This window comes from Heterodontus francisci, chromosome 9 (genome assembly GCF_036365525.1).
Source record: "Heterodontus francisci isolate sHetFra1 chromosome 9, sHetFra1.hap1, whole genome shotgun sequence".
Classification (NCBI taxonomy): Eukaryota; Metazoa; Chordata; class Chondrichthyes; order Heterodontiformes; family Heterodontidae; genus Heterodontus; species Heterodontus francisci.
The window spans coordinates 91,376,448-91,403,123 of NC_090379.1; the positions used below are offsets into that span (position 1 = coordinate 91,376,448).

At 42.6% G+C, this 26,676-nt stretch overlaps 1 protein-coding gene across 5 annotated transcripts in view; it reads left to right on the forward strand.

The window, feature by feature from the left end:
- Positions 1-26,676, forward strand: part of LOC137373907 (spectrin beta chain, non-erythrocytic 1-like) — a 362,769-nt gene that overhangs the window by 101,408 nt on the left and 234,685 nt on the right. For 3 of the 5 annotated variants that reach the window (XM_068039482.1, XM_068039483.1, XM_068039481.1), the window contains one exon: positions 13,689-13,885. The exons of 1 other annotated variant lie outside the window; for it this stretch is intronic. In XM_068039482.1, coding sequence (XP_067895583.1) covers positions 13,735-13,885 — 151 coding nt within the window. In that variant the 5' untranslated portion in view covers positions 13,689-13,734. The remainder of the gene's footprint in view (positions 1-13,688; positions 13,886-26,676) is intronic. One more of the 5 variants, XM_068039484.1, reaches the window with a different exon arrangement.

The following is a 26,676-nucleotide window of genomic DNA, read 5'->3' on the forward strand; positions in this document are numbered from 1 at the left end:
CCTTTCTGGCTGGGCTGTCCATAATTGACTCATCCGACTGTAGTATCAGTGAACACAACCCCAATTCCTAGTTCACCAACAGTCTTACACTTTACCATCCCTCTGTTACTGACAAACTGACCATCACACCATCTTCTTGGCAGATAAATTGGCAGTTGTCTGAGCTTGCATGACTTCAGTCTGAGCTTCCACTGTAGCAGCCAGATATTGTGTGGCTTCTGCTTGTACTTCAGTTGAAGCTGAGACATTGGCCATTAAACACTGATCTTGGTTGGATAAGCAAGATTACCCATTAATTGACTGCTGTTTTCACATGGAAAGGATGAGCTACTAGCTCTGTGCAAAGCCCTGCGCCAAGTTTGTGCTGAACTCCTTCATGCTCCTTGATAGTGGCTGTCGGCTTTCTGGCAGGCGTTCCAATACACCAAGCATTTCAGTGCAGACCAATCAGCCTTTTCTATAGGCTGACCCATTGAAATCCTAATCTGAGTCCTCTGCAGCAAAATTCATGTGTGATCTTGCTTTCCAGCAAGCTGGATTCGAGGCTGCCTGTTCTCAGTGTCTTACCATGTGCGGATCCTGCCTCTAAGGTATCCTGTAGTATACACGCAGCGGCTGAGCTGATGTTTAAGAGGGTGAGAGCGAGTAACAGTGTTTCTTCGTTATCACTGTCTGCCTTCTCTTCCACCACTGTGTGACCAGATTGCATATCCTGGGTATCTGAAAGGAGAAAGGCACAAGGGTAGGTTTGTGATGAGGGCAGTGGGGGGAAAGTAAGAGGTGCATTCTTACACCATCAGCAGCTTGTAATTCAGAATAGATTGTGGAATGGGGGAAAAATGGGATGTGAGAAGGAGGTTTAGTTGTGAGAATTCTGCCATCTTCAGTGATTTCAATGCTGCCACTGGCTATGACCTCAATCGTTGCTGCTCCAATGATGGTGAGCACTTTCTCCTCTGTGGGATTAAGATCACAGAGGAATGCCTTTCCCCCTTTGGTTAGCTCTTGCTACTCCGGTTCTGCATCACCTTGTCCTGCAAGAGAGTGGGAAGTGTGTCGGTGAGTGTGATGCATTGTCGTTGGGTGATGTGGCTGTCTGGATTGAATAGGTGGCAGTGTGTGCCAACTGTGAGAGGTGGTTATGAGGCTTGCAGCAGTGCAAAGTGTGTGAGGGTGAGGTGCGGCATATGAATTTTAGGTTTGAGTCTTGATTGATAGATATGATTGATACAGTGGCGCAGTGGTTAGCACCGCAACCTCACAGCTCCAGCGACCCGGGTTCAGTTCTGGGTACTGCCTGTGTGGAGTTTGCAAGTTCTCCCTGTGACCGCGTGGGTTTCCGCCGGCTGCTCCAGTTTCCTCCCACAGCCAAAGACTTGCAGGTTGATAGATAAATTGGCCCTTGTAAATTGTCCCTAGTGTATGTACGTGGTAGGAGAATGGTGGTGATGTGGTAGAGAGTATGGGGTTAATGTAGGATTAGTATAAATGGGTGGTTGTTGGTTGGCACAGCCTCGGTGGGCCGAAGGGCCGGTTTCAGTGCTATATCTCTAAATAAAAAAAATATAAAAAGATTGTTGGTAGGTGAGTGATGGGGTGTGGTGCATTGAACAGTATGTGAAGCTAGTGTGGCACTTGGTGGGACATGGCATTTGAAAATGTGTATGAGGTCATTGAACTTATTGCGGCACTGCATCCAAGTCCTTGGGGCTACATTCCTGGCATTGACCAGCACAGCTATCTGCTCCCACTCTCTTATGAGAGTTTTTCTGGAGGGTCTCCTGGCCTTCTGTGGATAGATGACATCTCTTCTCCTCTGCACCTCCTCGACCAAGGACTCCAGTGCAACTTCGGAAAATCTTGGAGCCTGCTCTCTGCTATGTTGTGCCATTATTCTGTGTTAGTTTAGCTCATGCTCTCATTTATACCCAGTTCCAGCATCTGCTTCAGCCACAATACACCTTCCCTTTAAGAGTTGCAGACTGTCTTTAACGAGTGCAGGCCAGCTCCAAGCTTTCATGATTTTGCGTTCCCTGCTCGGCATGCAGCCATTCAACAGCTTAGCTTTGGCTGTGCGCAGTGAGCAGGGGTTAATCTCACTTTGCGATCCCTGTGCCCTTTTCTGGGTCTTATTGGAGTCACAAGCTGGGAAATTTGATGTGTTGTACAGCCTCAGTGGATTAATTCTCTCTTTGTGCTATTTTTGTTACACATTAATGCATTAATGTAAGTTCATGATTTTAATCTGTTGAAATTGAATGTTAACCATCTATACAACAAAGCCTATGAAACCACATTGGATTGTGCTGAAAGTAGGCCACATGGCCTGATCCACACAGCAGCTTTAAATACTGGAAGGGACTACAGGCTAAGCGAACCTATGCTTTTTCGGATTGATTTCGATACCGAACTACCTACCTTTGCATTGCATACTTCAAGTCTTCTGCTCTGCATAAACATATCCAGTTGATTCTCGAACCCATTTACACTATTTATTTAGTTGGCCTTTTCTAGCGACTTATTCTACAAGTCTATTAATCTTGCGATTTAATAAAAAGTCTCACCTGACTTCCCCTACTCCTAACTTTTTCATTCTTAATTTGTGATTCTGCTACTTGAACCTTACAGTGTGATCAATTTGCCTGAATCAATTTTGTTAGTCTCTTTACATAATTTTCAAAACTTCAGTTTGGTTTTCAGTTTCTTGCATTGTGTGCATTAATGTGAAAATTCAGGATCCCCTGGGTATTTAAGGTGGCTGCTGGACTCCTGGAACTTAGCAGCTATGTGTTTTATTTTACAAATTATGCAAATTTAAGTCTGTAGTTCTAGGAAGAACTATGAACCTCTGGGATCCCAAGGCTGTCTCATCAGTCCTGAATTTCCAATGTTTATACAATTATGTAAACAAATATCTGAATGCTTCCTCCTGATTATGGTTGTATATTTCTCACAGTATAAAATTGTTGCATGGATTCTAAAGTCAGAATCTTCAAAGAATTTATAGGCCCTGAAATTATTCCATTGGATACAAGTGTTCAAACACTTAAAATGCATGCTGCAATTCCCCTTTCTACAAAGGCATTAACTTATTTATTTTGAACAGGTTAATGTCTCAGCTAAAGTAGTTCAGAAACAAAATTCAGACAATAGACATAGAGTTGTTGGCCTATGGTGTAATTTTATGCATTCTTGAAATGTGTGCACCACTGACAAGGCCAATATTTTAATGTCTCTCCCAAGTTTCTCTGAAAACTTGGTGGTGGGCTGCCTTCTTGAGTGGCTTGTTGAGCTGCTTCAGAGGGCAGGTAAGAGTCAATCACTTTGTGGATGGGAGATGTGTATAGATCAGACTAGTTAAGGACAGCAGGTTTCCATTCCTAAAGGATATTAGTGACCCAGTTAAGTTTTTATGACAATCCAATGGCTCATGTCATTATCACTGAAACCAGCTTTTTAATTTCCAGATTTTTTAAAAAACAAATTTCAAATTCCAAAACTGCCATGGTGGGATTTGAACTCATGTTCTCTGAATTATTAGTCTGACCTCAGGATTACTAACCACATTACCACTGCATTACTATTCAGGGCCATAGTATTTAACGGTGATTTTTAGAAATGAACTTCAAAGACCTGGCTGTTTGAAGCAGCATACACAGCAAAAGTATAGAAGCTCTGAAGTAGAGGGAGTTGAGAGAATGAGGGCAGGTAGGAAATTAGGATATGAAAACTGAAGCTGGGTGGAGAAGCAAAACATTACAGAGTGAACAAGCATGAGGCAGAAAATGGAAAGTAGAAGAGGGGATACCGGGAAAGGAGAGAACTGAAGAAAGGCATGATTAAATTTGAGGATTCATTCTGGAGTGGAATTGGTAACTTTTAATTTACTTTTGTAACTATTTCTAGTAATTGTTAGGGTTGTCTTTTGACTGCCCTTCCCCCTCACTGGAGCAAGTTTGACAATGTGAAGGCTGCCTGAATGAGAAGTCAGTTTAAACTTTAATAAATCTAGTTTTTTCCGCTTGTTTGATGCTAGATTATTAGGATTACTAAGAATAATGTAATAGAAGAACAAGGTAAATGCTTCAACGTTCAGGAATTGGCTCAGGGTCAAAATTTTATTGGCACATAAGCATGGAAAATCATCCTGGGAACAAAATGAAATGCTATAAATAAAGCATTTCTTTCCAGTCCACCTGTGATAGAGAGAGAGAGATGCTGCTGGTGTGTTGTTTCTGTTGCTCTTAATTTTTTAGTGTGATGTGTGTTAATTTAAATCAAAATAGAAAGCTGGCACCTTCTCGCCAGCTCATTTCATGCTCCTATTCCTGCATCTGTTCACAACACCTTCAAAAAACAAATTAGAAAGAGATACCCTTTTGTCCTCTGAGTTTCTGTTTGAAAGGCAGCATTTGGTGATCTTGCTAACTGGCACTACTGGGTGACTGTAGTCAGCAGAATGTTTAATGCAGCCAATGATAAATGCCAAGGCTGAGTATCAGCATTTATTTGAGTATACATGCATGAGTTTTACACATCGAATCAAAAATGTGACGTAACTTTCCAACTGGTTCAGTGTAGTTCTTCTTGAGATTTATATAAAGTAGCATTCGATGAATTTAATCAGTTTTGATTCTTCGGACGTGCTCAGTACAAGTTGATTGAAATGATGCTGCATGACAAAAACAATTTGGCACCGATTTTAGCCCCCACCACTCCCATGCCCAACAGGAATGCTGCATGTAGGTGATGGGTGCAATTAACATGGGGCAGAGTACTTGCCTCCTGGTCACGCCACGCTGCCAGTTTAACACCCAGATTTTGGGAGACATCAGAGGTGCTCACCGCATAACTATGCCAATGTCGACATCCTCTGACTCAAATAGAACCTTGATGTGATTTAATTTGCCCGAGTCCGAGCACATAGCCACCTGAGTAAGCTTGCTAGAAAACTGGATCAGGGCCAGAAGAGGCCCAGGAAGGTAAGATTATTTTTTTAAAATGGGTTTCTATGTGGGCCAGGAGTGCTGTTCCAGACCCCATAAGGATATCTTGGGCTGGCCCTGGCCTCCACCTCCCCCTTTCCAGACTATGATGCCCTCCTGACTCCTCTCCTCCCTTACCACTTACCAGTGCTTGTGGGTCCCCAGCAGCAACAGCCTCCTGTCATGCAAAATCCCACTTCCACTATCTGGACAGGTAGTGATTCCTTGCAGGTTTGGGCAGGAGACTCACCTCCGACATTAAAACGAGGCCTGGGAGTTAAATTCTCTCTCTGGACCCCACTTGTGCCAGATATAAGCTTGCTGCTTGCTCCAGTCCTGGATGTCTCATCTGTGCCCCAGATAAAATTGGGGCTTTTGAGTTTGTGGAAATGTTCAACACTGTAACACAGAGACTAATGTAAAGCAGTGTTAAGCTGTGCAATATATGTAGAAAAATAATATTGTAATTTTGATTAATTTGGATCCTTGTTCCAAGATGATAGAATCATAGAAGGTTTACAGCACAGAAAGAGGCCATTTGGCCCATTGTGTCTGCACTGGTTGAAAAACGAGCCACCCAGTCTAATCCCACCTTGCAGCATTTGACTCGTAGCCGTGCAGGTTATGGCACTTGAGGTGCATATCCAGACACCTTTTAAATGAGTTGAGGGTTTCTGCCTCTACTACCCTTTAAGGCAATGAGTTCCAAACCCCTACCAGCCACTGGGTGAAAAAGTTTTCCTCATCTCCCCTCTAATCTTTCTACCAATCACTTTACATCTATGTTCCCTAGTCACTGACCTCTCCGTGCAAGAAATATATAGTGTTGCGACCCGGTGAGAAAGAGGTCTAGGGTTCCCTTTCAGCCTTCACCTGCTCTTACCATAACAGGGTTTAATTTTAAACACACTGTGTTTTAGCTCCCCCTTGGTGAATCCTTGTTCACCGCTTTCCAATTATAAGGCAAAGAAACCAGCACAAACAGGTTTTCTTAGGTTTAAAGAAGAAAAGTTGAAATTTATTAAACTTGAACTTAAACTCTAATGTTGTTGCCCCCCCCCCAAGGATACACGACGCGTCCGCGCTAGCGTGCATATGCGATACACACATGCAAATAGAGACAGAAAAGAGCAAAAGAAAAATAAAGTGGAAAAATTTGTTGCAATATCTGAAGAGTTTTTGTTACAGTTATTCGAGCTCACTGTAGAGTCCTTGATTGTAGGTAGATCTTGCTTTTTGTTGGGGCTCAGTATTATTCTTAAACCTTGCTCGCTGTAAGAGATGTTTCCCTCTTGGGGTTCATGTGTCTTCAGTGGATTCAGAGGCTTGTGATAGAGATGGGAGCAGACAAGAGACATCTTCAGTCCAGGAGCAAACCGTCTTTCTCAGTTCAAACTCTCTGTGGTCAGTTCATAGAACCCTGGAGTAGCCAGTTAGTCATGTGACCAGCTGGTTGAACCAGATTGCATCACCTTAGCAGTCTCTGGAATGCTCCTCTTATACACAATCCCTGGTGATCAAGATCCATTGTGGGTTGAATGTGTCAGGGAATGGTTCTTTGTCCTTCCAGGCACTGTCTGTCAATCTGCAAATATCTTTTTCAGCCACGGCTGATCTGTTTAACAAGTCATTTTCTCGCTGCAGCAACAGTTTAAAATCAATGTTCATGACAAAATTAATGTGCCTCTTTCTTGGCAGGTGGGGCCTAGCATGACACCAGTCTGGCCTAAATGTCACTCCAGAACCACAGAAATATGGCTGAGTCTTAATTGCTCTCTGAGGTGGCCTAGCAAGCCATTCAGTTGTACCTAACCAATATAAACAAAGACCACAGTTAAACAAGGAGGCTAATCTTCTCAGGGAAACTAGGGATGGCCAACAAATACCGGCCTTGCCAGCAACACCTATATTCCGAGCATGAGAAAAACACGGCGTTTGTGTATGATATTTCCTGATCCGATAGGATTTGCTGAGATCAGTGGTTGCTGTTTAGTTTCTGCAGCTGTTTCAGAAATTGTCATCTTCCCTTGAGTAATGAGAACATTCCATATTCTGTCTTGTATGCATGAATGTATGTCTTCACAGCTCCCTTACTCCCATCTTGGGGGTGGGGGGGGGGGTGGATTATTTATTGCAAAATCATTTTGTTCCATTTATAGGCAAAAACAGTAAATGTTAACAACACAAGGCTTTTCTTTAGTTAATTAAATTATGCATTCTGTCAAACTATTACAGCATTACTTTAGGCGGACAAAATGGTAGCTTTTCATTCATTTTGGAGAAGTGGAAGTATTTTGCTGTTTTGAGTCTGATGTTTAGTATGGGTACAGGTAGCACTATCTACTCTAATGCTACAACCAGATTAATGAGGAATGAATAGTTTGCATAGTTTAAAGATGACCAAGTGAATGACTTTTGTAGTGTTGACATGCCCTGTTTGACATGCAAGGACTGGGATGGTTAACAGCTGTTGCTGATATAGCAGTATCTGATATTTAAAGACTGGAGGCAGGAATTCAGCAGCTGATGTGACACTACTGGTCTAACCCTAACTCCGGGACTGGAGGGAGTCTTGACTTTTTTTTGTGCAGAAATAACTGCATCTGGAATGCACAGTCGTTTTGCAGCTGGTCCCTTGAGATATTGTGCATTAGCAGTGAGTCCAGTGATACCATTATCAACGAGCCACACCTTCACACACTTTCTTAGAAATCCTAAACCACTTTACTCCTACTCATGACAGTTACAGTATGCATAATCAATAACAGATGTTAAGACCAATTGTTGGTCTCAGGAACAGTTTTGAAATTTTACATTGTTTTGAAATGAAAATATATTTATTTTCTGACTGTTCTTTAATGGCTCATTGGCATTCAATTGTACAATGGGTTAACAAATATATAAATCAATTGTGCAAAAGTAGTTTCCTGCCATTATCCTTCGAATGATTTGCTGTCAATACATGTGACACATCAGATGCAATCATTCAGCTTCCTAATGGTGTGCTGCCTACATTTAAAAATTACCACTGAAATTCTGCTTTAGAAATTCAAACTATCGCATGTAGTTTGTACAGTATTAATGTCTCCTTTTCGGGGGTGGTTGTAGGAACATGTTGCTCTCCTGCTGGAAACCTGGAATTTCATTCACTTTGCGCATTTACAAGGTAAAAATGACAAGTTCTTATAACCTCGCTATAACTTTGTGCTTCTTGCCCTAAGTTATAATACCGTATAAATCGCTCCAAGTTATCACCTCTATTTGTTGAAATGGAGGAGTTCCAATCTCTAAAGAATTCCTCTACTGCATTTGAAATGAACAGTGGCAGTTGACTTTCTATATAGATGTTTCAAGGTATTGCATTTTGAAGGTTAAAGATAGGTGACTTGTGCTCAGTTATAGGATAGAACTTACCAAAAGGTGTCAATTGACTCATCACTCAGCATGTCAAAATGGTGTGAGGCAACAGTACACAAAGTGAAAATAATGCTGAGCTACATAGCCAAATCAGTCGAGTTCAACACCATGGAGACGTACAATGCTCAATCAAGGCTGCATGTGGGGAATGTTTCCCGGCAATTGGAAAAGATCAGGTCATGGTGGGGGGCGTTGGAGCATGGTAGTGAGCAAGGATGGAGGCAAAAATTGGGGGTGAGGGGAATTGGCCAATCGCAGCAGCGAGTAGCAGCTGTGATGGGCAGAAGATTCACTTGAGGGGCCAGGGAGAGTACTCCTGCTCCTCCTGGCTGACAAGCAGTGCTCTGAAAAGCACTTGCCTGCTTGATGTGGCTGCTCCCATCTCTATTCAGTTGCTGGGTTTTCTGAGCTTTGGGAAACCTGGCTAGCGTTATAGTAAAATCAGGCTGTGCTGTGAGACCCTTATTTAAATATTATAATGAGGTGTCCCTCCTCCATGACGGGACATAGACATACCAAGCAATCCACTGCTGTAAAACTTATTTGAAGCTTATTTGAGATGCTTGATAAAATGTTGACTGTCATGGACACGACTGGTTGGGGTCATGTTATATGACCGTCCCTTAGCATTGTGGAGGGTGGGGTTAAAATTCTCTCCAAAGTATCTGCAGGATGACAATTAATTTAACTGTTCCTCCTCGCCCAATAGGCTAAATTATAAAATGAAATAGTTATAAAAATTCCAAAAGTGGCAGGACGTTTTTGGAAGTCTATAGTTTCAAAATACAAGTAATTCTCCAGCAAGTAATCAAAATTCTGGTACTGAGCCGTCTCTACACCAATTCTAGAGTGGTACTATTGGTATTGCCAGTCTAAGGCTAACACAGTGCCAAAACATTAATTGGAAAGAGGCTGTTCCTTTTAGTTGCTAATCCATTGTGGCTTTCAGATCTATTCTTGTTTGTGCACTGCCAATTGTGTTATGTAGAAGTGAAGTATTGGATATAATATCTTCTTCTCTCATTTCCCTTTCCCCTCTTCCCACCCCCAAAGTCTACAGTAGATAGTTATTTCATTCTAGTAAGACTTGCATTTAGTGCAGGCTTATTTAAAAAAACCCACTGAATTATTATTTTTATGCAAGCTAAGGTAAGGCATGGATCTGCTGTTCTGTCATGGAATAACTACTGGGACATAGAAAAATAGATCAATCATAGATGAGTTTTAATGATTAACTTTTAAAGTGAGGCATTCATAACATTGTGCATAGTTGGAGCATATCAAAATATGTCATTGTAATTTATGCTGCCAATTATGATTTGGTTAGCAGGCAGAGAATGAACAATTTTTTATCTTATTTTTCCAATTCTCTTCCCTCCCTTTGTCTTGATCTAATCCAATCCATGCCATTCTTCTTCATGGGGAGAGTGAGATAGTCTAGCTTGTGCTTCCTTCACAGAAGTCATCAATGCCACTCTTGGCCAACTCATCAGGAAATAAGTTTCATTGACTTGGGAAATTTTCTGCTCTATTCCCAGATAATCCAGGAAAAACTTGCAAGTTATCTCCCTGGTGAAACCTCAGTGTGAAAGTGAGACGAGATCAGCATTCAAACCCCAGCCCCATTGTGAAGAGTTCATCTCTTTGTTGTATTACTTAATGTTTTAAACTAACTTTCATTTACCCTTTCATTGTCGATGTTTATGTCAGATTGAGATTTTGTCTTTTGCTGTTCTCCATAACTCTTAAAACAATCCAGTGAAAAAACACCTTCATAACGTACATGAAAAGTCAAGTGAAAAATGTTCCCATTTCTTTCTTCAAAGTGCTATTGGTACCTTTGTTTTCATTATCAGCCCAAAACCATTCTGAGGGGCAATTTAACACCACTAACTGTAAGGTGTATTACTGGAGCTACTAAAACTTCCCATTAAAATGCAGCTAACACACCAGTAAAACTAAATGTAATACCTTAAGGCATCCAGTGTTCCCTTGACATGATTTCTGCATCCCTGAATCTCCATGTTACTTCCTGCGTACACACCAGGGAAAAGTTTAGAAATGGTGATGCATATGCAGGGAAAAGATTAGATTTAATGTTTATATTTTTTCAGTTTTCTTCTTTCTCATTGTGTTTCTTTGCTTCTGTTCTATTTCTGTTTGATTTTCCTCTTTTCTTCTGATCTGTCAGTCTTACTCCCATTTCTCTCTTTGTGTCTTTCATTTCTTCCTCTCTCTCCTTCATCCCCACAATTTCTCTCTACCTTTTAGAGGGTACCAAGGGTTTTCACTTTCAATTGTATTCTACTTTCCCTTGGTTCTTGTGCCTCTACTGCTCGGTGGTTAGTTCCCAGATCTCCAACAATGACTTCTTGGAGTTCACAATAGCTAATGAATGAGGACACCCTATCTGGTTACTGCTGCATCCCTTTCAGGTGGAGGTTGGGCCTCTGCCCAGAGCCTCACTGCCCAGCATGGCTCAGATTGGAAGCTAAATAGATGCAAATTTGAACTTGCCTTCTCCCATTCAAAGGTGCTACATGACTACAGTGCTCTGTATCTTCCAGTTCTGTCCCTTGCATCCACATTCTGATGGATCACTAGCAAGTCAGACATGTGCTGTGTGCAAATGGGCACCTGTTTGCTTCACTGTGTGTTGCATGGAGCACTTGCTTTATCCAGCTGCTCCAATTTTTCAATCAGACTGTTCTTAAACTTCCAAGGAAGGATTCAGGGAAGCCTTCTGTGTATTTGGTGCTCAGCCCCTATAAAATCTAGGAATTGGAGTTTAGATGGAACACTGCATGATACTAATAGACACAGCATTAACTTTATATTTTCGGACAGAGGTGTAATTTTACTTTATTTTTTTTCCTTGATTTCCTCTTCTATAGCCTCCCTATCTATAGTCTCTCCACTTTCTGTGGTTAGAAGGATACGGTAACTTTCTAAATTGTCATTAAAAGGCCTGCAAGAGAGATGCAGGTGCGTCCTTTTATTTATTCTTCCATCACCACCATGCCCCCAACTCCCCACCCCTGTGGTTCAATAACTAAGATCCCTGTCCTCTTCTTAGGCAGTCCCTCGGGAACGAGGATGACTTTCTTCCACTCCAGGGTAGTGGGTTCTTAGGTGACTGAATAGTCCAATTCTGGATCTGCACACTCTGCCACAGGTGAGGCAGGTGGTGTTTGGTGAGGTGAGTGAATGGGATGCTTGATATTCTGAACGCTCCTTTTGCTGTTTGCACTTGGTCGCTGCCTGGGCATGTCGACGATCGAACTGGCTGGCACTGTTGCGGATGCTTCTTCTCCATTTTGGGCTGTCTCAGGCAAGAGATTCCCACGAATCGGTAGAGATGTCACATTTTTTCAGGGAGGCTTTAAGGCCATCCTTGTAGCATTTCCTCTGCCCTTCTGGTAGCTTCTTGTTGTGACGGAGCTCAGAGTAGAAAGCTTGTTTTGGGAGTCTTGTGTCAGGCATGCGGACGATGTGGCCCACCCAGCGTAACTGATTAGCCGTGACCAGTGTCTTGATACTGAGGATGTTGGTCTGAGAGAGGCATAGATGGGATTCCTGACGAAATTTTAAAAAATGGTGGAGAGGCACTCTTGGCACAAATACATGGTCTCATCTCCCTCATCTGGAAGGAGGAGAGCATGCCAGGGGATCTCTGAGACGCCATAATTGTGACTATCTTCAAAAAAGGCGACAAGACCGACTGTGGTAACTACAGAGGGGTATCCCTGCTGTCCGCTACAGGGAAGGTCATCGCAAGAGTCCTTCTCAACTGCCTCCTCCCCATGGCTGAAGAGCTCCTACTGGAATCACAATGTAGATTCTGTCCATCAAGGAGCACAGTGGACGTGATCTTCATAGCAAGACAACTCCAAGAAAAATAGAGGGAGCAGCAGCAACCTTTATACATGAAATAAAAACAAGAAATGCTGGAAATATTCAGTAGGTCTAGCAGCATCTGTGGTGAGAGAAGCAGAGTTAACTGCAATTCTGATGAAAGGTCACTGACCTGAAACGTTGACTCTGCTTCTCTCTCCACAGATGCTGCCAGACCTGCTGAGTATTTCCAGCATTTCTTGTTTTTATTTCAGATTTCCAGCATCTCCAGTATTTTGCTTTTATTTTAACCTTAATAAATGGTCTTCTTTGACCTCACAAAGGCCTTCGACTCTGGGAGGGATTATGGAATATCCTCCTCAAATTTGGCTGCCAGGAGAAATTCGTCACCATCCTTCCTCCTCCTGCTGCACGACATCCCTGTACCATGCTTTAAAACACTAACTTTATTATTACAGTAATGATAAATGTTTCTTTACAGTTGTACACTGAGCACTTGAAACTTTCAATGTCCAACATTTGGGTGAAAATTGGAGGTAAATCTGAACTAATAAGCTCAAAGAAAAAATTACATACTAGTCATACCATGCAAAAATGTCTCAATATTATTTGCCTGGACCACTACGTTAACAGTACTTGTCTTTTTGTCTTTAATTGCTGTGACTAGTTCTAGTGCAAAATGAAAGCTGGAGCTTGATTAATGAAATGCCAGTGTTGCTTTTTTCTTTAAAGGCGTTTTCAGGTTTAAAGTGTATCATCCAGCCATGTGTCTAAATGTAGTATCAGGTGATGATCACGTGCAACCAGTACCAACAAGCCCATGTGATCACCACAGCTGGTGTTGCAGACAATCAGAATGCATGTGTGCTGTATGTGTATTTTGTTGCACAAATACAGAACTGTGAGTCACAGCAGCAACTACAATATATCATTCACAGCTGTGAACGAATTACACTTGTTCAAGTCTCAAGTCCCAAAGGAATTTTTAGAAAATAAATTCCCAGATATAATTTACTTTATAAAACTAGGACAACTGAATAGTAACAAAGCTTTTGTTTACTTTCTGGATTTGTATTCAATCTGCCTTACAATTACTGGCTTGTTGTCTAAGTAACAGTCTATCCATGATGTCTCTGTTCAACGCTGAATGAAAATGCTATGTGCAGTGGCTAGATGCTACTTTACAGCATGCTTGTACATGCAAGACCTCCATCTACTGGACAGAGTGTGCTGTGAAATTTTCAGAGCTGCTTGCACCATTCTTGCTGCATTATTATCACAACAGCTGACTGCCTCCAGTGAAAAGAAATGTATCATCTGTTCCCACAGCTCCTTAAAGTTGCAGTGACTAAAATGTAGCTCGTAACACACAAGATAATTCTTTTGTCAAGAAGCCTTTTTTGTGTGTTAAAGTGCTGTTTTTCCCTACAGATAGGCCTTATGAGAGAGAGAGGAAAACGACTACAGAGCCAGCACAATGACATCGGCCACAGATTTTGATAACGTGGAGATCCAGCAGCAGTACAGCCATATCAATGCTCGCTGGGAACTCTCGGATGAAGGTGAACTCGATAACGACAACAGCTCGGCAAGGTTGTTTGAGCGTTCCAGGATCAAAGCTCTCGCAGGTAAAGCGACAGAACTCCAGATTCTTTTCTGAGAATTTGCTTGGATATTGTTCATGCTTTCAGCTGTTCTGCTTTGATAATGTCGTTATCTCTTCATCATATAAAATGATGTATATTCAATCTATTGCCTTTATGAAAGTAAATTCTTTCATTAAATAGGCAGCAGTTTGAAAGCACTTTTTTCTGGGGGAAAGAAAAAGTGTTGCTTGCTGTTGTGATGTGCACATTAAAGTAAGTCAATGAAGATTGGCAGGAATGATTGTGGTTTTCTGATAATTCTGGTATAGTGGCATTTCAATTCTGACAGGAAGTTTTGCAGGTAGCAAACTAGCAATGTTCCTGTCATCCTCAAAGGCTTTTTTTTAAAGAGGTGCCCAAAGGATGCCTCAGTATGTCACTTACCAGATTATGGGTTGGCAAGCTCCAAGGGTATCATAGAAATCATTCTGATATTCAGCTTCACATCCTTGCCAAAAAATCAGCATGTTGAAAAGATTTTAAAATAATGTTAAAATCATGTAAACTGTACACACTCAATGTATATGTAGTCTGGAGGCATGCAAGTCCATGTGCAGCCTTGTCTAGGCATCGCTGTGATCTATTGCTCATACAGCTTGTTTCCCCACATCGCACTGTATGAATAGGTTTGTAAAAGGTGCCTTTTTTCCACTCCAGTGTGTTTGGCACACTTCAGTGATGCTTGTGCATGGTAACTTGTATCATGGTTGCAGATGTAAACAAAAAGAATCAGCTACATATTTAAAAGTTTTAACACCCACCCATCAGACATTTCACTTTGTCAGTTGTAATTTGTTACTTTTGTTATGTCAGTGTGCTTTGTTGAAAATTTTCTTTAATTCACTGACTGGAAATCTGAATTTATATATTTTTTAAAAGATATTTTTAAAAAGACAAGCTGCCAGCAAAGTCATCCTTTCAACTTAAGATAATCACCTGCTACATTGTATCCTACATTGCAAAGGACTGTGAGGAGAGAGACGAAATGTCTGCTCAGTCCCCAGCAAGACCCAGGAGGTTTAAAGGAACTGCTTGCTGAAAGAACAAGCAGAGAAATACCACTAACTGCTATGTTTGAATGACTGAGTGACTGTCATGTGACAAGCCCCTCCCCATCCGTGGTTTTAAGCTGGTGTTTTCTCTGCAGCTGAGGGGAAGCAACTGGACTCTGACATGAGCAGACCCTAAGTGGGGGACCCCCCTCTCTCTCCATTCCAGCTTGAAAGTTTTCAAATCCTGCTTGTTGACTGACCACCATTGCATATTCTGGCTACAACCAGAAACTCGGTTGGAGGAATCATCCGCATAGCTATCTCAAAGAGACTCACCAAACCAGTCATCTGCCTCTTCAAACTAAAAGCCACTGGACCACTGAATTCGGCTAGAAGCCAGCTGAATCACCAAACTCCACAGACTGTATACCTTTTTTCTATGGGCTCTAACTCAATCAATCTCCCTTTCCTGACTCTCTAACCTATTTGTGTGTGTGTCAACCTCTAGTGTGTGTGTGACAGTGAAAGTTGGTGTGTTGTTTATTATTTTATTAGTTTGGATTAGGTACAGTAAAATTAACCTCTTTCTTTGTTAACTCAAGAAAACTTGTCCGATCGGTTCTTTTTATGATCATAGCAAGTAAGTAATCAAAGACCTACTGAATTGGCCAGTACATCAACTTTAAGAAAGAATTAAACCTATTGTGGTCTAACAAGGAAAGGGAAAAGAGGGAAGCCCTTCAACCCTTCCTCACTTGACCATAACGCTTTAAATAATTTTTTTAAAAACAGAGAAAGCAAGCCATTGATTTCCCCTGGGTTTCTGACCTGAGATAACCTGGCCTCTTCCCAAGGACAGCAGCCAAGCAGTTGTCAATGTAGAAAAATGCCCAAATGTAATTAGTCTATAATGGACCCCTGGATCTGCCATTTGAATTGCTTTCTGTGGGACATACATGTGTTTTGGCTTCGAAGGGACAGACTGGGTAAGCTGTATTCAGATGCCAGACAAGCCCATGGGACATCAGATTACTTTTTAACCAAAAAGTAAAGTGTAGGATTAAAATCAGCCAGCAAAAATTGCATTTCAAATGCTTAAACTTTCTTGACAGTAAGTATACAAGCTCCAAAATTGAGTTTTTGTAGTAAGTTATTCCTGATCATTCCAGAAATTGAAATTCCTTTGAGAACTGTTCAATACAGTCCAGTATAGTGATGATATATCTTTAAGGTTATCATTAAAGCAAAGCTTGAAAGATTCACCACTATGATAAATTCAGTTGTCAATTCTTGTGATGGACTTGGATATTTTATTGTGTGACACGTGCATCAGCAAAATCATGTTACTGAGCAAGATTTTTCTGTGTTTTCCTCCAATTTACCAGTTGTCTGTCTGGTTGAAGATATGAGATCCTTGCTGGGGTACAAGTGTTCTCCAATACTTCATCCAGCTGATCATTGTATGCACGAATCTTGGCAGTAGGTTGTTAGCATGCTATTCAACCACAGGAGACATCACCTCTGAGTCCAATCATGTCCTCATCCAGTGGTCACAGATGTACGTTTGAAGCAGTGGTGACTGTTGGAAGCAGGCACAGTAGCCAGTTTTCCCTTACTTCTCCAAGGCTACTGAAGCTAATTGTAGGAACATAGGAGCAGAAGTAGGCCATTCAGCCCCTGAAGCCTGCTCTGCCTTTCAATTAGATCATGGCTGATCATCTACCTCAATGCCACTTTCCTGCACTATCCCCATATTCCTTGATGTCATTAGCATCCAGATATCTATCAACTTCTGTCTTGAACATGCTCAATGATTCAGCTTCCATAGCCCTCAGGGGTGGAGAATTCAAAGAGTAACCACTCTCTGAGTGAAGAAATTCCTCCTCATATCAGTCTTAAATAGCCTACCCCTTATTCCGAAACTATATTCTCTGGTTCTAGACTCACCAGCTAGGGGAAACATCCTAGCTACATCCACCCTGTCGGGCCCTGTCACAATTTTTAAAGTTTCAATGAAATCACCTCTCATTCTTCAAAACTCCATAGAATACAGGCCCACTTTCCTCAATCTTTCCTCTTAAGACAATCCTGAGATCCCAGGGATTAGTCTGGTGAACCTTCGTTGCACTCCCTCTATGGCAAGCATATCCTTCCTTAGATGAGGAGACCAAAACTGTACACAATATAACAGGTGTGGTGTCACCAAGGCTCTACACAATTGCAGAAAGACTTCATTACTACTGTACTCAAAACCCCTTGCGATGACCGTTTGCCTTCCTAATTGCTTGTTGCACCTGCAAGCTAGCTTTTACTGACTCATGAACAACAACACCCAGGTCCCTTTGGACATCAACACTTACCAACCTCTCATCATTTAAAAGTGGATAACGTCACACATATTCACACTATATTCCATCTGTCATGTTCTTGCCCATTCACTTAGCCTGTCCAAGTCCCCTTGAAGCCTCCTTGCATCCTCCTCACAATTTATATTCCCACCTAGTTTTGTGTCATCAGAAAATTTTGAAATATTACTTTTGGTCCCGACATCCAAATCATTTATATTGATTGTGAATAGCTGTGGCCCCAGCACTGATCTTTGTGGTATCCCACTAGTAAGGCCTGCCATCCTGAGAATGACCTGTTCGTTCCTACTCTGTTTTCTGTCTGTTAACTAATTCTCAATCCATACCAGTATATTACCCCCAATCCCATGTGCTCTAATTTTGTTTACTCACCTCCTGTGTAGGATCTTCTTAAAAGCCGTCTGAAAATCCAAATATACCACATCCACTGGTTCTCCTTTATCTATGCTCTAAGTAACATCCTCAAAAAACTCCAACAGGTTTGTCAAACATGATTTCCCTTTCATAAATCCATGTTGACTCTGTCCAATCATGTCATTATTTTCTACATGTCTAATTATCACATCCTTGATGATAAATTCTAACATTTTCCCTACTAATGTCAAACTAACAGGACTGCAGTTCCCCATTTTCTCTCTCCCTCTTAAATAGTGGGGTTACATTTGCTGCTTTCCAGTCTGCAGGAGTCTTTCTAGAATCTATAGAATTTTGAAAGATAACCACCAATGCATCCACTGTCTGTATAGCCACCTCCTTCAACACTCTGGGATGTAGCTCATCTGGTCCAGGGAATTTATTAACCTTCAATACAGTTAATGTTTTGAGTACTACCTCTTTATTAATAATAATTTCTTTCTGTTCTTTATTTTCACAAGTCCCTTGGTTCCCTAGTATTTCAGGGAGATTTTCTGTACCTTCCTCCACCTGTAATGGACCCACATTTGTCCTTGCTAATCTTTTATTTTACACATAACTTTTATATTCCACCTTCATGTTTCTCGCGAGCTTGCATGCATATTCTCTCTTCCGTTTCTTTATCAGCTTCTTGGTCATCCTTTGCTGGATTCTAAATTGCTCCCAATCCTTGGACTTACCACTTTTTCTTGCAACCTTATAAGCCACGTGCTTTGATCTAATGCAATCTTTAACTTCTCTTGTTAGCCACGGTAGATTCAACTTTCCTATCGGATTTTAATGTCTTAGATAAATGTATATTTGTTGTAGACCATTTAATACTTATTTAAATACTAGCCATTGCCTGTCTACCATCAAATCTTTTAGTATATTTCCACTATAGTCAACTTGTCCCTCATACCTTCATGATTTCCTTTGTTCAGATCCAAGACCCTAGTTTCAGAATGAACTATATCACTTGCAAACTTAATGTAAAATTCTATCATATTATGGTCACTATTTCCCAAAAGTTCCTTTACAGCAAGGTTATTAATTAGCCCTTTCTCATTGCATAATACTAAATCTAAAATAGCCCGATCCTTAGTTGGTTCTTCAACATACTGCTCCAAAAACCCATCCAGTACACAGTCCAGGAATTCATCCTCTACAGCATTAGTGCTAATTATGTTTTCCCAAACTATATGTAAATTGAAGTCACCCATTATTACTGTATTACCCATGTTACATGCACCTCTGATTTCCTGATTTATACTGTGCCCAACATTACCACTAATATTTGATGGCCGAAAAACACCTCCCACCAATGTTTACTGCCCCTTGCTGTTTCTTAGCACCACCCAAACTGATTCTACCTTTTGATCCTTTGATGTAAGATCATCTCTCACTAATGTACTGATCTCCTCCCTTATTAAGAGTGCTACCCCACCTCCCTTTCCTTTATGCCTTTCAATCCTAAATGACGAATATCCTTGAATATTAAGTTCCCAGTCTCAGAACCATAGACAAGTTCCAGCACAGAAAGAGGCCATTCAGCCCATCATGTCTGCGCCAGCTCAAAGAACTAGCTGCCCATTCTAATCCCACCTTCCAGCACCTGGTCCGTAGCCTTGCAGGTTACAGCACTTCAGGTACGGGTCCAGGTACCTTTTATATGAGTTGAGAGTTTCTGCCTCCACCACCGATCCAGGCAGTGAATTCCAGATACCCACCAACCTCTGGGTGAAAATGTTTTTCCTCATGTCCCCTCTAATCCTTCTACCGATCACCTTAAATCTGTGTCCTGTGGTAATTGACCTCTTCGCTAGGGGAAACATGTCCTTCCTGTCTACTCTATCTAGGCCCCTCACAATTTTGTGCACCTCAATTAAGTCACCCTTCAGCCTCCTCTGTTCTAAGGAAAACAACCCAAGTCTATCCAATCTTTCCTCATAGCTGCAACTTTCAAGCCCTGGCAACATTCTTGTAAATCTCCTCTGTACTCTCTCCAGAACAATTATGTCCTTCCTGTAATGTGGTGACCAGAACTGTACACAATACTCCAGCTGTGGCTTAAGCAGCGTTTTATACAGTTCCAGTATTACATCCCTGCTTTTGTACCTCAGCCTTCACTTGATCTACCTGTCCTGCCACATTCAGGGACCTGTGGACATGCAGTCCATGCACTTCCTCTATCACTCTCAATATCCTCCTGTTTATTGCGTATTCCCTTGCTTTGTTTGACCTCCTCAAATGCATTAGCTCACACTTCTCCGGATTGAATTCCATTTACCACTTTTCCACCCACTCAACCAAACTATTGATTATCATTCTGGAGTCTACAGCAATCCTCTTGACTATCAACTACACGGCCAATTTTTGTTTCATCTGCAAATTTCCCAATCATGCCTCCCACATTAATATATACCACAAACAGCAAGGGACCCAACACTGTGGAAAGCCACTGGGAACTGCTTTCCATTCACAAAAACATCTGTCGACCACTACCCTTTGTTCCCTGTCATCGAGCCAATTTTGGATCCAACTCACCACATTGCCCTGTATCCCACAGGCTTTTACTTTTCTGACCAGTCTGCCATGTGGGACCTTGTCAAATGCCTTACTAAGTTCCACGTAGACAACATCCACTACATTACCCTCATCAATCCTCCTTACTTCCTCAAAAATTTCAATTAAGTTAGTAAGACATGACCTTCCCTTAACAAATACATGCTGACTATCCCTGATTAATCCATGCCTTTCTAAGTGACAGTTTATCCGATCTCTCAGAATTGATTGTAATAATTTGCCCACCACCGAAGTCAGACTGACTGGCTGTGGTTAGCACCGCAGCCTCACAGCTCCAGCGACCCGGGTTCAATTCTGGGTACTGCCTGTGTGGAGTTTGCAAGTTCTCCCTGTGTCTGCGTGGGTTTCCTCCGGGTGCTCCGGTTTCCTCCCACATGCCAAAGACTTGCAGGTTGATAGGTAAATTGGCCAATAGAAATTGCCCCTAGTATAGGTAGGTGGTAGGGAAAATATTGGGACAGGTGGGGATGTGGTAGGAATATGGGATTAGTGTAGGATTAGTATAGGTGGGTGGTTGATGGTCGGCACAGACTCGGTGGGCCGAAGGGCCTGTTTCAGTGCTGTATCTCTAAACTAAACTAAAACTAATAATTATTTGGCCTATCCTTTGCATCCTTTTTAAACAATGTATAACGTTTGCAAATCTTCAATCCTCTGGTACCTCGCCTGTATCCAGTGAGGATTTGAAAATGATCCTCGGAGCATCCACTATTTCCACCCTGGCTTCCTTTAACAGCCTGGAATACAATCCATCATGCCCTGGTGATTTATCCACTTTCAAGCATGTCAGACCCTCTCCTACTTCCTCTCTCATGATGCTTAATATCTAATATTTTACACTCCTCTTTAACTACAATGTCTGTATCATCCCTCTCGTTTGTGAAGACAGAGACAAAGTACTCATTAAGAATCCTGCCCACATGTTCTGCATCCACACATAAGTTACTTTGTACATCTCTGATAGGCAATACACTTTCCCTAGTTAACCTCTTGCTCTTAATGTACTGATAAAACATCTTTCGGTTTTCTTTGATTTTACCTGCCAATAATTTTTCATGTCCTCGCTTTGCTTTCCTAATTTCCTTGTTTACTTCACCCCTGCACTTTCTATTCTCCTCTAGGCTTTCTAAAGTTTTAAGTTTTTTGTGACTGCCATAAGCTTTCTTTTTCTGCTTTATCTTACCCTGTATTCTTCTAAATAACCGGGGCGGGGGGTCTAGATTTGCCATTACTACCCTTTTTCTTTGTGGGGACATATCTACACTGTGCCTGTAGAAATACCCTTCTGAATGCCTGCCACTGATTTTCCTTCAAGTAGCTGTATCCAGCTTTCACCAGCTTCATAAAATTTGCCTTCCCCCAATTTAGAACTTTTATTCCTGTTCTATCTTTGTCCTTTTTCCATAATAATGCTAAATCTAATTGTATTATGGTCACCCACTGCTATTTCATCCACTTGCCCAGCTTCATTTCTGAAGACTAAATCTAGAATTGCGCCCCCTCATGCTGGCTAAAAAAAGTTCTCTTGAATACAGTTTAAGAATTTTGTGCCCTCTGTGCCTTTCACACTGTTTGTATCCCAGTTGATATTCGGGTAGTTGAAATCCCCAAGTATTATTGCCCTATTGTTTTTGCACTCAGAAATTTGCCTACATATTTGTTCTTCTATCTCCAAGTAGTGTGGCTGCCCCTTTTTTATTTCTGAGCTCAACCCACATGGCCTTATTTGATGATTCATTTAGCAGATCATCCCTCCTCACAACTGTAATTGATTATTTAACCAATAATGCTACACCCCTCCATTTTTATCCCCCTCTCCATCCTGCCTGAAAACTCTTTATCCAGGGATGTTGAGCTGCCATTTTTGCCCATCGTTTAAGCCAAGTTTCTGGTAGCAATGATATCATGCTGCCATGTGTCTGTCTGTGCCCTCAGCTCATCGGCTTTATTTGCTATACTCCTTGAATTGAAATAAATAACTTTTAACACTGTCAAATTCACTGTGCTGTACACAGTTTAAATAGTGAGGAGGAAATTCTTAGATTACAGGGAGATATAGATGGGCTGGTAAGATGAACAGAGCAGTGACAAATGGAATTTAATCCTGAGAAGTGTGAGGTAGTGCATTTTGGGAGGACTAACGAGGCAAGGGAATATACAATGGGTGGTAGAACCTTAGGAAGAACATAAGGTCAGAGGGGCCTTGGTGTATTTGTCCATAGATCACTGAAGGCAGCAGCACGGGTGGATAAGGTGGTTAGGAAGGCAGATGGGAGACTTGCCTTTATTTGCTGAGGCATAGAATATGAGAGCAGGGAGGTTATGATGGAGCTGTATAAAACGCTGGTTAGGCCACAGCTGGAGTATTGTGCGCAGTTCTGGTCACCACACTATAAGAAGAATGTGATTGCACTGGAGAGGGTGCAGAGGAGATTCACCAGGATGTTGCCTGGACTGGAGCATTTCAGCTATGAAGAGAGACTGAAAAGGCTAGGGTTGTTTTCCTTAGAGCAGAGAAGGCTGAGGGGGGACATGATTGAGGTATACAAAATTATGAGGGGCATTGATAGGTTAGATAGGAAGAAACTTTTTCCCTTAGTGGAGGGGTCAATAACCAGGGGGCATAGATTTAAGGTAAGGGGCAGGAGGTTTAGAGGGGATTTGAGGAAAAAAGTTTTCACCCAGAGGGCAGGTGGTTGGAATCTGAAATGCATTGCCTGAAGGGGTGGTGGAGGCAGGAACCCTCATAACATTTAAGAAGTATTTAGATGAGCACTTGAAATGCCATAGTATACAAGGCTACGGGTCAAGTGCTGAAAAATGAGTTTAGAATAGTTGGGTGTTGGATGGCCAGCACAGACACAATGGGCCGAAGGGCCTGTTTATGTGCTGTATAACTCTGACTACTTTTTAACATTTGCTTCTTCTGGCTTTCAGAGTCACTCGCTAACTTTCTGCCTCCTGTTCCCTGCTCTGAATTTATCCTATCTGAAACTGCCCTCAGGTTCCCATTCCCCTGCCAAATTAGTTTAAACCATTCCCAACAGCACTAGCAATAGAGGCCTGCTTTAGGTTGGGAAAAAGAAACCGACCCGACCCCGACCGAACTACAGTGGACCCGTGTCCGACCCGGCCCGAGTCCCTCCGATTTAGCCCCGAGCCCGACCCGACCATCCCTTTACTTACCTTCCTGACACCGAACCTGCCGGAAGCTGCAGCGCATGCGCGATGGGTGTCATAGCGCGTCAGTCGCTCACTGCGTAGACTCAGTTTCATCCCAGACTCCCTGCTCAGGTAAGTTTTTAAAAAATTCCAATACTTACCAGCAGAGCACTTACCGTGTGTGTCCGGCCCGACCCGACCCGACCCGACCCGACCCGATTTGACCTGGACTCGGCCCAACCTGACCCGACCCAAGCCCGGAAGATGGGCCCGACTCGACCCGAACCCGACACACGTTGTCGGGTCCTGTCGGGGTCGGGTCAGGTAGCAGGCCTCTAACTAGCAAACATTCCTACGAGGATATTCATCCCCCGGTCCTGTTCAGGTGTAGACTGTCCAGCTTGTACCGGTCCCACCTTCCCCAGTACCATCTCTCCAGCCACGCATTCATCTGGTTTATTCTCCTATTTCTATGCTCACTAGAATGTGGTCTTGGGAGTAATACAGAGATCCTTTGAGGTCCTGCTTGCTAATCTCTTTCCTAATTCCCTAAACAGCCTGCAGGACCTCATTCCTTTTTCTACCAATGTCGTTGGTACCAATGTTGTCCACGACCTCTGGCTGTGCACCCTCACCCTCTAGAATGCTCTGTAGCCACTCGGTGACATCCATGACCCTTGCACCAGGGAGGCAACATACCACCCTGGCATCATGTCTGCGACCACAGAAATGCCCGTCTGTTCCCCTACCACTATTGCTTTCCTGTCTTTTCTCCTCCCTCCTTGCACAGCTGAACCACCCATGGTGCTCTGGTCATGACTCTTGCTGCACTCTCCAGAGAAACCCTCTCTTCCATCAGTACTCAGAACTGTATACCAGTTAGACAGTGGGATGCACTCCGGCGACCCCTGCACTTGTCCTCCTTGTCTGTCTGGCAGCCACCTCTCTGCCTGCACACTCTTATGCTGTGGGTTGACCACCTCCTGAAGTGTGCTATCCACATATCTCTTATCCTCGTGAATGCACCTCAGTGACTCCAGCTGCTCCTCGAGTTCCAAGATTCGGCGCTTGAGGTTTGCATTTGATGGCACTTACTGCACATGTAGTTGTCCAGGACATGGTTAGGGTTCTGGAGTCCCCACCTGGCAAAGGATGTGCATTCGACTGGTGTGAACAGCCCTGCCATGCCTCAAATTATTTATTTACTACACTGAATTCAAAAGTTAAATAAACACAATAAAATGGTTATAAATTGAACGAACAAACGAGTACCACCTACCGGCTACTGGTATTTCAGCTTCTACTTAGTAGATAGACTTAAATGATAGAGAAAAAAAAAATCAGCAGAAAAAAGAAAGTAAAGTAAGGAAATACCCACTAGATACACCGACTAGCTCCCTGTGACTCACCCCAATCTCTTCCCCTCTCGCGCTGTTTGGCTGGGTGAAACTTCAAAGCTACAATCACCTACCTGCTTCCCTGTGATGTCACACCTCGATTTTTCTTTCCGAACGCCAGCAGACTGGTGGCAGCAGTAGCTAGCCCTGCTCCTCTCTCGCTGATTCCCGGTGAACTCTCCCGCTTGCTCGCGCTCTCAATTAAATGAAATTGATTTTTCTTGATTAATTTACTTTCTAGTTCCGCTGAATTCCCTTCCTTACCAAACTCCCTTCTTCACAATCTGTGCAGACGAGCAGCACTGAGAGACCCCTGGATTTATACTGTCTGAAAACAATGATGAATCAACTTTGCTGCAGCTCAGAAACCAGTTTAAGCTAGCTGCATAATCAACTAGCTACAGCTACTCTAAGAGCTTCTATATCCCTGTTTAAAACTGTAAGAAACTTACCTTGTCTCTTAAATTAAGCAGTAATTTTAATTTAATTGCTAAATTTAAACAAAAAAAAACTGGACTAGAGAGATTAACCCTTAAAATGCCGTCACCTACCAAACTCCCTTCTTCACACTTAGTGAAGAAAGCGCGAGGGCGGGAGCGAATGGCTGAGGGGGGGGGAAGCTGGGAGGCCTGGAGCGAGTGGCCGCTGGGTAGAGCGGCCAGTGGGGGTGGGAGAGAGTAGCTGATGGGGTGGGGGTGTGGGAACGGGGGCGGAGGGCGCAAGTGGCTGAGGGAAAGCAGCGGGGTGAAGCGGCGAATGAAGCAGGGATGGTGGGAGGGAGCGGGGTACTGTTCGGGTGAATGGAGCTGGCGATTGTGGCTATTGAGGGGTGAGGACGTCATTGCCTGATGACATCATGCACGCATGCGTGCATTCATACTGGCGGGCTGGCAGATGTTCGCACGCATTGATGATGTCCTCGATCGCTCTGCACATGCTCTGTGTTGTCAAGGGTCACTTTGTTAGTTTAAAGCCGTCTGTACTGCTCTATTTATACGTCTCGCAAGAACACTGGTCCCAGCATGGTTCAAGTGAAGACCGTCCCAATGGTGCAGCTCTCACTTTCCCCACTACTGGTGCCAGTACACTATGACTCGAAACGCATTTCCCCCACACCAATCTTTGAGCCACACATTTAACTCTCTAATCTTATTTACCTTACTCCAATTTTCTCATGGCTCAGGTAATGATCCAGAAATTACTTTTGAGGGTCTGCTTTTTAATTTAGTCCCTAGCTGCTCATTCTCTCTATGTAGAACCTCTTTCCTAGTCCTATCTATGTTGTTAGTGCCCACGTGGACCGAAACAACTGGATCCTTCCCCCCCCCACCCCCCACTGCAAGTTCCTTTCCAGCCCTCAGCGGATGTCCCGAACCCTGGCACCGGGCAGGCAACACGGTCTTTGGACTCTCACTCTTCACTGCAGAGAACATAGCATCCAAACTGTTGTCCTAGCCAAGATCAAGTCGCAACACAGGTCGGTGATTGACAAAGGAACTCCCAGGTTCAATATAGCTATCTGGGTGCACTTCTGTATATCCTCTGTCTCAACCAGATCGCCATTGGGGAAGCAACAAAACAAATATATCGAAGCTGCTTCTTCTGGATCTTTGCACATTTACTTGGTGTGATTTTTATTTTATTTTTGCATACATTTTAAGATGTGGGTAATTTTACCCTAACTGGATTGTCGGACCCCGATTGCAATTTTAATGTACGAATGGACAGAGCATATGCCATACGTGCTAGTTTTAGTTGTACCACGTATTGAGCAACCTTAAGAGAAAGCAAGTTTTAAAAAAAAGATTTTTGTGGGATCAGCATGAGCATGTCACCCTTTTCTTTTTACATAATCAAAGGAATGAGGGAAAATTGAG